A 13149-nucleotide genomic window follows, 5' to 3' on the forward strand; every position below is an offset into this window, starting at 1 on the left:
GTTTGTACACAGGAACCAGGTAATTTAGAAAACAAATGTTTTATTTGTTTTGGTATGTATGTACATTCCACCGTTGTGAGGAAGGCAGGAGTGAAGGATTTAAATTATCTACACACAATAGATGTAGAGGGGAAAAAAGGACAGATTAAACAAAGTACAGGTAAATGTTTAAAACACTTCAGGTAATAAAATAGATGAGTCATTTTAAAAAGGGCCACTTATTATACATTTGAGAAATAACATCTTTCACAGGCTCAAAATCTAAATATGAGGGTGCCTTTGCTTGACATGAATGGCCCATAATTCATTGTATACATAGAAAAGGTGAAATTAAGCAGATTGAAAAGGAAATAACTCTGTCCCATTGTCCATCCCTTTTCATTGACCTTGCTTGATGATGATATCTGACATGTCGTCCACCTTGATGAGCTCCAAATTCTGTTGAATGAAACAATGAATGAGTGAGTGCTGTGATTAACTCTTCTGTCACACTCAACCAAGTGAAAACAGTTGATACCGAAGACTATCTGAAATTAAAGACTCAATTCAAGTTTATTTGTCTGTGTTTACACAGGCAGCCCAATAATGATATTTGTTTGACCAATCAGATACCCTGAAAAAGATCTGATATGAAAATCCCATGTGATTGGTCATAAGACCAATTTAGTGAATATCAGAATTGGGTTGCCTGTGTAAACGCAGCCTCTTTGGCACAGCCAAGATCAATTAAAGTACACCATGATTCCTTGCACAAACCCTCTCAACTAATAAAACCTCAAAATAATTTGTTTGTTAATAATGTAGCTTTGTACAACTACATGTTATATGTCAACATAATAACCATGTCTAGAACCAACTTATTTTAGGAATGCCATGATGCTGGCAGTCAGAGGAGTAGCTACTCACCTTCTCATTGGCCAAGTGCAGCAGGGCGACGAACGCCAGGGGCACGGACAGGTTCTGAGCCATGTTGGGGGGCAAGCTTAAGTGACAGGAGAGGAAGGAGAAGACATGGAGTTTATTACATTATTTATCAGCATGTATGTCCTAACTACATCAATTTGAGCAAATGAATGTTTGGACCATCCAAAGGCCCTCAGTTGGCAGCAGTGTACCGTAATTTCCGGACTATAAGCCGCTACTTTTTTCCCACGCTATGAACCTCGCGGTTTATACAATGACGCGGCTAATTTATGTTATTATTATTTTTTTCACAAGATTCATGCCGCCAAAAAACTGAGCACCGTCACATAATGTGACGTAACTCGAGCGCGCTCAAACTTGCCATCATTCTGATTACGGTAGTCATTTTGTCACCCTCATCATGGCAAAGACATGGAGAAATGCATATAATGCAGCTTTCAAGTTGAAGGCGATCGATCTGGCTGTTGGAAAAGGAAATAGAGCTGCTGCCCGGGAGCTTGGCCTTAATGAGTCGATGATAAGACGTTGGAACTGTGCAGATCCGACTAAAAGCCAAAACAATCGCCACCGCAATGAAGTTTGACTTTCTTGGTAGGCTACTGTTTACTGCTATTTATTTTTTATTTTTGTTACAAGCCGTGTTTCGTTAAAGCCTATTTATTTTTGTTACAAGCCGTGTTAAGTTTAAAAGCCTATTTATTTTTGTTACAAGCCGTGTTTCATTTAAAGGCTGTGTAAAGTTCATTTGTTTCAATGTACCGGTAGGCACTTGCGGCTTATAGACATGTGCGGTTTATTTATGTACAAAATACATATTTGTAAAAAATTCAGTGTGTACGGCTTATATTCAGGTGCGCTTAATAGTCCAGCAATTACGGTAAATCAATTATTCATGTCTATCTAGCTACCAGTTTAAGAAAAAAAAAGAAGAAGCAAATCCACCACAATTTCCAAATTGTTCTCCAATGGCAGCTGAGAAAGAACACTAGAGCCATTTGAGAATGGGTCCAGTGCTGATATTAAGGCTTGGTACCTTTGACGCAGGGTCTGTGTGGTCTGGCTGAAGACCTTCTCCCCAGACACTTCCGAAGTCTCCACATTTTCAACCTCCTGCTGAGAACACAACACTGTTAATCACAAGGAAGCAGTCCTGGGTTCAAATACTTTTTGAAAATAATTTCAAATACTTCATCTGAGCTTGATTGCGCCTGCCCGTTACAATGGTACCAATAGTAAAATGCAAACACTGCCCACCTGGCACTCCAGGCAGACTTAAGCAAACACTTAAAGTATTTGAACGATTTTAAATAGTATTTGAACCCAGGTCTGTAAGGAAGAGGCACGGAGAGAAAAAAACAAACATTTGCAGACCACAGAATACAATCAATAAAACCTGGGGGGGAAGAAACCTGGAAAGACTTAAAATTGACCTTGGCTGGTTTTTCCAGACTGTCAGTCAGAAGATTCCACATGGTGTTCTTGAGCCTCTTCATGTCCATCTTCTTGGCTGTCTTGGCGTAGTTTATCTCAATCTTGTTCACCTGAAATGAAAAGTAAAGCTAGGAGTAACATTTAAAGGGATAATTCAGCCAAATTAGAAAACGAGATGTTGGGTTTCCTTGCCATGTTTTTTATTTATTTTTTATTTTACCGTTATTTTACCAGGTAAGTTGACTGAGAACACGTTCTCATTTGCAGCAACGACCTGGGGAATAGTTACAGGGGAGAGGAGGGGGATGAATGAGCCAATTGTAAACTGGGGATTATTAGGTGACCATGATGGTTTGAGGGCCAGATTGGGAATTTAGCCAGGACACCGGGGTTAACACCCCTACTCTTACGATAAGTGCCATGGGATCTTTAATGACCTCAGAGAGTCATGTAAGCAGTCTATGGACAAGGTAAGACAGCAATACATGCTTTGGTCATGTTTATCTGGCCACGGTCTTCAAAAACACACTTGCTTAACATTGGCTTCCCCTTCCCTCCAGTCTTACCCTGTATGGCTCTGGCACCAGGTCATCCTCCCCATAGGTGGACACGTCATCATGGTCTTGTGAGGAGGCGGGGTTACCATCCACAGAAGGCTGGGTGTCACCTGTACCCCCACTGAACCCTTCACCATCATCATCACTTTCACCACCCTTATATATATAGATTGACAGAGATGTAGAGAGAGATTACCCCATTATTTGAAGCAGCTACTAAACAATTGAGGGTCCAAAATGTGGCGTTGATGAGGGAAAAATAATGCTATATTATAATGGCTACTTATTACAAGGTGAAAAAAAGGTATCCGAGGGAAATGAAACGTTGAAAAAGACAGTGTGAGATTGACAGTAGGGTGGTTTCAGACCTGCAGTCCCGGGCAGAAGTTGGCTGTGTCATTGGCATTGTTGTAGTCGTAGTCTCCGATGCCTTCCCCCAGCTCTCCAGACAACCTCTTCTGGCCCTCTTTACATAACTGACGTAGAACACACAAGTTAACTGACATAGAGCACATCACGTGTGTGAGTGGCATCACAATTCTCACTTCTAATTAGTCAACGTTTACCATCAAGGTTCCACATTAAATGTGTCATTTTCCCCCCCATTTGTGTGAGTGTGTGCGCGTGTAAGAACAGTGAGAGAAAGATAATAGGATTGAGGGGGATAGGTCAGAAGGGTAATAAATAAGGCAGAGAGAAAAAGTGAGAGACGGCGTGCAAATCAAAGATGTTAATAGTACAATGGACAACATTGTAGCAGCATATCAGTTCCAGTCAGCTACGGCGATGAAGGTCTGATTGTATCTGGTGGCGGCTGCACATTGTTTTAGCACACCACTGTCCCTCTGTATCGCCATAGACACGCAGGACAGGGTCAACTGGTGTGCGGTACGTTTATTTCTAGGCCGTTTATTCCACTCTGGTTGCTGGGATAAAGAGTAAGGGAGACCTTACTGTGCTGGCGGGCTTAAGGCTGAGTTGGGACAGGGTCTCAGGGGGGAACTGGAAGTCTGCAGCCAGAGTGGTCTTCTTGTTTCTTGTGCTGAGGGCTGACTTGGTGTTAGTGGTAGCGGCCTGGGAGAACAGAAAGGAACATAATAGACAGAAGTGAGAGAACTGTTTGAGTTCATATATGAATGGTGGGAAAACTCCATCAGCAACTAAAAATCACACTTCCTCTGTTGCAGTGGCTAACATGAAACTGCACAACTGCCTCACACACAGCCTGGGATTGTTAAGACACTTGACCCACGTATTAGCATCAAAACAAATTTACACAAGTGAATAATACAGTAATTGTCCCAATGGCAATGCTTCAGAAAACTGGCACTTAGTGAGTGATGCTCTTGGTTACGGATCAAACAATGAGGATGAATTGAGAGGGATTGCATCAGCGAACTAGAGGGGCAACCAAGGGCTTACTCTAGTGGTGCGGAAGTAGGTGTCAAAGTTGACATCGTCATTAAAGTCGATTTCAAAAGCCTTCTTTGGCTTTCTCTTGCGACCCTCCTTCTCAGGCACGTTGTCCTCTAAACACACAGAGCGGGACAGAGAGCAAGAAGGGAAGAATTAAGATATATTTGGAGGGCAATGCTGTTAAGGGAATATCCAAAACATAGGTAAACAACATATACAACAACTCTGTGTACAACCACCACTCACTTTTGTGCAGAGGCTTGAAGCGCCAGTAGCCAGGGCCTGCCCAGGTAGCCATGGTCCTGGGGCTGAAGTAGGAGTACTCTCTGGGCTGGTCGGACAACTGCAGACACATGGTGGCTATGTCCCCCTCTCCGATGGGAATCACATCCCTGTGAACAGTCATAACATCACAGAACCATGTTCAAATTCCTTTGAAATGAATTATAAAAAGACAAAACATCAGTTCTTATTAAGTCTAGGCTGAAAAAAATAATGACCCAATTTTTGTGTAAAATAACAAATTGACTTACTAACACGTCATCAGTTCTGTAAGACAAATTACTTCTGCTCTGATAAGTAACTCAATTCTAAAGCTTTATGTCTGGACTGAAGTTAAGTAGCTCATAGTCAGTCGTAGATCTGTTTCTATCCAGAGTCAAATGGTGTCTCTTCCTTCATCCTGACATCTAAACTGGATATTTAAAAAGGGGCAACTGTTTTTTCTTCGTATAAATGAATGATATACACTGAGTGCACAAAACATTAGGAACACTTGCTCTTTTCATGACAGATGGACCAGGTGAAAGCTATGATCCATTATTGATGGATCTGTACAGCACTTTGAGATATCAGCTGATGTAAGAAGGGCTATATAAATACATTTGATTTGATTGATGTCACTTGTTAAATCCACTTCAAATCAGTGTAGATGAAGGGGAGGAGACGGGTCAACAACAAAAAAGTTCAGCTTGAGACATGGATTGTGTATGTGTGCCATTCAGAGGGTGAATGGGCAAGACAAAATATTTAAGTTCCTTTGAACAGGGTCAGTAGTAGGTTCCAGGCGCACCGGTTCGTGTCAAGAACTGCAAAGTTGTTTTCAAAGCAGTTTTCATGCTCAACAGTTTTCAGTGTGTATCAAGAATGGTCCCACCACCCCAAGGACATCCAGACAACTTAACACAACTGTGGGAAGCATTGGAGTCAACATGGGCCAGCATCCCTGTGGAACGCTTTCGACACCTCGTAGAGTCCATGCCCTGACGAGTTGAGGCTGTTCTGAGGGAAGGGGCTGCAACTCAATATTAGGAAGGTGTTCCTAATGCTTTGTACACCCAGTGTATACCCATTGATTCTTGAAGAACGTAACTTAATAAATACCTCATGAGCTAAGTTCAACTGTCATAGCCAATCAGAACATAAAATATACGCTTGTTTAACTCCAATGTCTGTAAACAAAATAGCCTCAAAACATGGTTAAAACAAATGTTTCTGGTCAGTCCCTGCATCCATAGCTCTCTCTATGAATTTCAGAGTGGTTCCATTTCTCCAGCCTCATCCCCCAGCTTTTTGTTATCGTTTCAACTGCTGATAGACGCTTTACTGGGTCTGAGTGTGTTACTGTCATAAACATTTTTTTTAACACTCAGGAGATCATGGTAAAAACTCAAGACAGATCAAAGTCACTTCAAGCTACCGGACCCATTTAGAAATTGAATACCCCTTGGTGCCTCATGAAACATCCCTGGGATCCTCTACAAGGATAGACACACAGAGTACCAAAAAAATTTCAAAAATACTCAGTACATTACCACAAGGTTGTTAACCCTGTAAAAATAAAAAAACTCAATATCCTCACCTTCCTCTCCCGGACCCTCCAGCCTCACAGCGATCCTTGTGTTCCTTGGAGCCTTCGCCACCATGGTCCCCCTGACCCTCCTCATAGTCTCCATCAAAATCTTCCCCAAAGTCCTGACACTCCTCCTCGTCTGCCTCTGCGTTCACGTCAAACACGTGATCCCCCTGCTTTATCTTCTCCAGCATCTGGTTCATGGTCTGAATAGGACAAGAGTTTATATAGAGACTGTGGTTAAGATACTCTGAAGCTGTATAGCTACCGTTTCAAACTATACATCCAATCTGACCATCATTTCCAAACAATAATAAAGACATGTGTGTCCCTATTCCCTATATAGTGCACTACTTTTGACCAGTGCTCTATAGGCCTTGGTCAAAAGTGGTGCACCATATATGGAAAAGGATGCCATTTGAGACACAGGCTGTGTATATTGCCAGTGTATATGTTGCTCTGACCTGGTCAGGGTTCCAGCTGGTGAAAGAGAAGTCTGCCAGGGAAGGGCAGATAGAGCTCTTCTCCTGGATCCGCTGGAGACCACCTGTCAATCACACAATCAACATCTTTACATGCTTGATACTATTATCGGAACATGTAGGCCAACTGCCAATACTCAATGATCAGTAGAACCAGATGTGTCTGCTAAAGTCAAGAGATACTATGCTAGTCCATTAGGGGTTAGTACAGAACAAAAACAGCCCAGGGGCTGTATTTCTCATGCATCTAAGATTAGAAGTGCTGATGATATCAGGCTCCCCTTATTCATATCATATTATTTAAAAGGAAAAAATAATCCTAAATCAGCACTTCTACCCTGAGGCGCTTGCTACATATGGCTCAAAGTGTGATGACACGGTCAGTGTTACCTGTGAAGGGCGTTGCAGGGACGTGCTGCGGTGGAGGCTGGGAGTAAGAGGGCCTGGAGTGCAGCAGGGTCATGTGGGAGGGAAAGAGAAGCTCACAGCGACTGTCCTCACTGAACAACACTGACAGGAAGACGCCTGCCGTGCTGCTCTCATCGAAGGACGACGCCATGCGCTGGAACATGGGGTCCACCTGGAGTTGGAAGGACAATAACAAGGAGGGGGATAATATGTGTGAGTTTACCATGAATGAGTTTTGTAGAAACTCACAACCCAGGCTGGATCCATACTCTCAGGAAATATGATAATAAGTCCTCACATTAAATCAAGGCATTCCTAATCAATTCCATCTCTATTCAGTGTCTGGCTATCAGTCTCAAAGATTTCCAGGTGAATCCACAAGTGTAGCCCGGGGTGAATCCACAAGTGTAGCCTGGGTTGCATCCCAAAGAGCACCCTATTCCGTAAATAGTGCACTACTGTTGACCAGATCCTTCCCTATATTGCGGGTGTAGCAATTCGCTACACCAGCAATATATGTGTATGTGACCAATCAAATTTGATATAGGGAAGAGGGTGCCATTTGGGACTCAAGCACTGTGTGGCTACCAGTCTCGAAGATTTCCAACTGAATGCACAATGAACACAACAAACACAGGCATAGCCTGGTCCTTTAACTCAGGCCAGTCCTGGAGCAGGAAACCATCCCTTACCTCACACTTCATCTCAGACTCAGAGCTGTTGATGTTGCTCAGGTTCTGCTCCACAGTCTTCTTGGGAGGCCTCTTCTTCTTCACCACCTGCTTAGCAGCCAGCTCACCTTCAGCCCCCTCCTCCATCTCTCCTCCTACCCCTGCTCCATGCTCTATACACAGACAGACAAGGTTCAAACAGAAGCTGTTGATCTTTTATTAAATTACAGAAAGTCAGTGTTGCACCCTATTCCCTATATAGTGCACTATCCTATGGACCCTGGTTAAATGTAGTGCACTATAGGGGGAATAGTTTGTCAGTTGGGAAAAACGGGACAGTTTATAGATGTTATAGTTAACAGGCGCTCACCTTCCCCAGGCTTGGTCTCAGCACCCAGTCCTCCCAGCACTCTGTAGGCATCAGCATGGACAGCATCCACTCTGACCGCGTAAATCTTGGTGCTGGCGTCCAAGGTACCCGCTGCCACCTTGGCAGGGACAGAGAGAAACAGTATGAGATGGTTGCTCTCTCATACAACCAACAGACGCTAGGCCAGTAAAGTGAAATTAATAGTCTATCATAAGCTTCATTATTTTGGAGTAGGCCTATAAAAACAATGAATATCTTAAGTGCATTTCCTCTCCATCCATTACCAGATTATACTTTCATCTCCTCAACAGTAGCACAAATCTGAAGAAATCCTTGTGTAAAGAGGAAATTCAAAGAGACAAATAAACAGAAACAATGGAATAATTTGTGTCTAAAGCCATACCTTGAAATTTGTGAGCTCAGAATCCTTCTGTTTGAGGATGTCAGCCATATAGTCAATCAGGTGGAGACCAAAGGCATTCTTGGTGGTAATTTTCTACAAAAATAGAACAACAAGGCTTTGTACATCTGAGATGCCAGTTTCTAATAACTTGCATGGTTGGAGATATGATGCAATAAGAAATGAGGAGGGAGAGCAACAACATTTCCTTGGGATGGATTCTGCCCCTCTTAGAAGTGTCTGTTAAAGATAGTAAATATGTGAATGGACATTCTGCTTACATTTTCAGTGGAGAGTTTGATGCAGGTGGAGTAATGCTCTGAGATCTGTGCATTTGACAGTTTAGGCACAGCGGCAGGGGTCCCGGTGGTGCTGAATACAAACACAGATTGTATCTTATACAAAGGTCTAAAAATCAATATGATACCTGTCAAGATTTCGTTAACTTGATTACTAGCAAAAATAGGGGTTGGCGTGCCCTACCTATGAGAGGTAGATTCATTAAATGAAGAGTCAGCTTGCAGATCAATGACCCGGGATCTGCGCCTCTGACGCCGCTCCAGCTCATCATCGTTGCCGGGGAAAGATGCGAGGAGCGGTGTGCTGATGGCGGCAGGAGAGGCACCCTTGTGCTTCAGGGACGGTGAGGCCCACTGACGCACCCGGGAGATAGGTGTGGAGGATGCGCTCATCGTGACTGTCCGGGGGAAAAACGGACACAGTGATGCACAGTTCTGTAACTAGTTACCATTATCTGTTAAATTCAACAGTTGGATATAGGAACCTAGCTAACACTACAAAGGCAAAGAAGGCTTGATTTGACAATCAGATCAGTAATAACATTTTGTTGTTAGCAAGTAACCGTATCTAGTTAGCAGGGCTGCACAAGCTAAATCCAGCCTAGCTAGCTAATGTTAGCTTGATAGAGCAAGGTATCGTTTGTTATTGTTGTTACGGTTAGCAGTGATACCATCGTTAACTAATCAACGATGTTGGTTAAAGACATGACACGCTGGATTAGTTTGCTAAATTGCTATAGGTATCTGACATCAGCGAGTGAACTAGCTAACGTTAGCTAACTTGCTATCCTACAGAACATGTTTAGCTTACGCTAGCTAGCTACGAATGCTGGATGAAAACAAAAAAGCTGTAGCTCGATTTCATACATTACCTCGATTATATCCAACAGTGAACGTATCTTTCTTTATATAAAGATGAAACTGCCTAAATTAACACGAAGCGTGTTTTACTTTGTATTGATGCACTTTTCTTCCTGATAACATTTGAATTTTTGCGCCGAACGGTTTACGTAACGAGAGTATGCGTCACCACGTGGAATCAAAAACGTAAACACTCAACTCCGCCCATACCCACAACCCCAACCCCTCATTCTCCCATCCATCCATCCCCTCCCTCCCACCAAGGCATCTATAAAAGTAAGTTAAATAGGAATGAAAAACAGAAACAAACAGTAATAGAAACAAAAACAATGGGGGAAAAAGTTAAATAAAGATGCTTATCTGCACAAATGGCCACTAGAACAGTCATTACTGCTTACCAAACTATGCAAGTTACACAAAGTAAAAGACAGGCTCTCCATTTATTGTATTAATGGGGACCAGGGGACCAACTCTACGGCATGAGAGGACCTTAGTGAGAAAGTTCTAATCGCAGCACAAAAGGCTTATAGGGCCGTATGAGCCACAGTCTAGGGGATTCTTGTCTTTTTTAATCAAAACCGAAATAGTCGCCTGGGTAAGTGTCTGTGACAGTTTCTGACTAGAAAGGATTTCATTGTACATTGAGCTGAGGATAGGGGATAATTTAGAGGAGAATGCTATATAAAATGTAATAGGGAAGCCATCAGACCCAGGGGCTTTACCACTCTGCATGGACTGAATTGCCAGAGTAGCTTCATCATCACTTATTGAGGCATCCATGTTGGTTTGTTCATCTGAATTGAGACAGGGGATGTCCAGATTGTCTAGAAATGCATGCATGCAAGATGTGTCAGGAAGAGCCTCTGACAAGTAAAGAGCAAAATAGAATTGCTTAAATTAATTGTTTTTAAATTTAATTTAATTTCACCTTTATTTAACCAGGTAGGCCAGTTGAGAACAAGTTCTCATTTACAACTGCGACCTGGCCAAGATAAAGCAAAGCAGTGCGACACAAACAACAACACAGAGTTACACCTGGAACAGTCAATAACACAATATGGTTCTGCTATCGTCCGAGATCCCTAAAAATTGGAAAGCTGCCGTGGTCATCCCCCTCTTCAAAGGGGGTGACACTCGAGACCCAAACTGTTACTGACCTACAGTTGAAGTCGGAAGTTTACATACACCTTAGTCAAATACATTTCAACTCCGTTTTTCACAATTCCTGACGTTTAATCCGAGTAAAAATTCCCTGTCTTAGGTCAGTTAGGATCACCAGTTTATTTTAAGAATTTGAAATGTCAGAATAATAGTAGAGAGAATGATTTATTTCAGCTTTCATTTCTTTCATCACATTCCCAGTGGGTCAGAAGTTTACATACGCTCAATTAGTATTTGGTAGCATTGCCTTTAAATTGTTTCACATGGGTCAAACGTTTTGGGTAGCCTTCCACAAGCTTCCCACAATAAGTTGGGTGAATTTTGTCCCATTCCTCCTGACAGAGCTGGTGTAACGGAGTCAGGTTTGTAGGCCTCCTTGCTCGCACACACTTATTCAGCACTGCCCTCAAATCTTCTATAGGATTGAGGTCAGGGCTTTGTGATGGCCACTCCAATACCTTGACTTTGTTGTCCTTAAGCCATTTTGCCACAACTTTGGAAGTATACTTGAGGTCACTGTCCATTTGGAAGACCCATTTGTGACCAAGCTTTAACTTCTTGACTGATGTCTTGAGATGTTGCTTCAATATATCAACATAAATTTCCTTCCTCATGTTGCCATCTATTCTGTGAAGTGCACCAGTCCCTCCTGCAGCAAAGCACCCCCACAACATGATGCTGCCACCCCCGTGCTTCATGGTTGGGATGGTGTTCTTCGGCTTGCAAGCATCCCCCTTTTTCCTCCAAACATATGATGGTCATTATGGCCAAACAGTTCTATGTTTTCATCAGACCAGAAGACATTTCTCCAAACAGTACGATATTTGTCCCCATGTGCAGTTGCAAACCGTAGTCTGGATTTTTTATGGAGGTTTTGGAGCAGTGGCTTCTTCCTTGTTGAGCGGCCTTTCAGGTTATGTTGATATAGGACTCGTTTTACTGTGGATATAGATACTTTTGTACCCGTTTCCTCCAGAATCTTCACAAGGTCCTTTGCTCTTGTTCTGGGATTGATTTGCACTTTTCGCACCAAAGTACTTCATCTCTAGGAGACAGAACGCGTCTCCTTCCTGGGCGGTATGACGGGTGCGTGGTCCCATGCGTGGTCCCAGCCCATGAGAAGCTTCTAAAGCCATGACATCATTTTCTGGAATTTTCCAAGCTGTTTAAAGGCACAGTCAACTTAGTGTATGTACACTTCTGACCCACTGTAATTGTGATACAGTGAATTATAAGTGAAAAAAATCGGTTTGTAAACAATTGTTGGAAAAATTACTTGTGTCATGCACAAAGTAGATGTCCTAATCGACTTGCCAAAACTATAGTTTGTTAACAAGAAATTGGTGGAGTGGTTGAAAAACAAGTTTTAATGACTCCAACCTATGTGTATGTAAACTTCCGACTTCAACTGTAGGTCAGTGGATAATGACTCCAACTTAGCCAGCACAGTCTGTTCAGATTTAACGATAGCCGCCATTACTGTGGCTAGTTCGGAGGGATCAGAGTCCGTATCAGGTGAGCCCGAAGCTTCAGCAGAGAACTGCTCCTTTGTGGCCCGCGGCCATTGTTGTCTCGACATTTTACGATTAAAAGGCCAAACATTTCAGATTAGTAAATTGGGTTTGATTCCAATTGAAATGTTACAAAATTAACACGTGGGGAGGTGTTGGTCAAGTATTAATATTAAATTGTTTGCCCTGGATCAGAGCACCGAGAAAACGCGGCTTCACATGTTGATGCTCACCAGCGTCCCCGTCAACAACCATTTCTACAGTAACATCTGTTATTCCCAATATCTATTTTGCCGTCTCCACAATAACCTTCAACCTGGTATTTCTGCTTTCCACAACCCGAGTCGTATTGATAACCTTACCAATAAAAGTTATGAAGTCAACTTTATGCATTATCAAAGTGTCCTTTGAAACCGCACCTTCATGAGCACAAGATTTCTGAACAGGCCTCGAAACTATGCCAGGACCATCAGAAGCACCACCCCCGACAGTAGGTCCACTTACTACAGGTACATCTATGTAAGCTCCTCGCTCCCTGCAAACTCCTGAGAACTTCCTTTGTCTGTCACCTAAGGACATCCTTTGCTTTCCCACATCGTCTGGTGTTGCCTTCTTTTGACTTGAATTCTATGGTTGAGAGAGCTGGTTAAGCTTTCCTTTTTCATTGGCAATCTGAAGGGCTGCTGTGTTTAGGAAAAAAGGCAACAAATCCTCATAAAAAGTTGTGAATGGATGAAAACCTTGAGATATCACAAATAAAAAGGGACACTTTACAGTTCTCTAAAGGAAGAGGACTAAAACATTTC

At 42.6% G+C, this 13149-nt stretch overlaps 1 protein-coding gene across 2 annotated transcripts; it reads right to left on the reverse strand.

Moving 5' to 3' along the window:
• Positions 1-20: 20 nt before the first annotated feature.
• LOC129853746 (condensin complex subunit 2-like) lies at positions 21-9827 on the reverse strand. 2 transcript variants are annotated; one of them, XM_055920112.1, is made up of 18 exons: positions 9683-9827; positions 8995-9208; positions 8793-8883; positions 8515-8607; positions 8112-8229; positions 7763-7914; positions 7053-7242; positions 6645-6727; positions 6190-6386; positions 4575-4720; positions 4335-4441; positions 3867-3986; positions 3281-3388; positions 2922-3068; positions 2355-2465; positions 1958-2034; positions 907-982; positions 21-438 (listed from the first exon to the last, which is right to left on the reverse strand). In XM_055920112.1, exons 2-18 carry the CDS (start codon positions 9201-9203, stop codon positions 379-381), a joined length of 2085 nt encoding a protein of 694 aa, XP_055776087.1. In that variant the 5' UTR covers positions 9204-9208; positions 9683-9827; the 3' UTR covers positions 21-378. The 2 variants fall into 2 exon arrangements, with proteins under 2 accessions (XP_055776087.1, XP_055776086.1); XM_055920111.1 differs by having other exon boundaries at positions 1958-2037.
• Positions 9828-13149: the final 3322 nt, after the last annotated feature.

Source organism: Salvelinus fontinalis, chromosome 4 (assembly GCF_029448725.1).
Source record: "Salvelinus fontinalis isolate EN_2023a chromosome 4, ASM2944872v1, whole genome shotgun sequence".
Lineage (NCBI taxonomy): Eukaryota > Metazoa > Chordata > Actinopteri > Salmoniformes > Salmonidae > Salvelinus > Salvelinus fontinalis.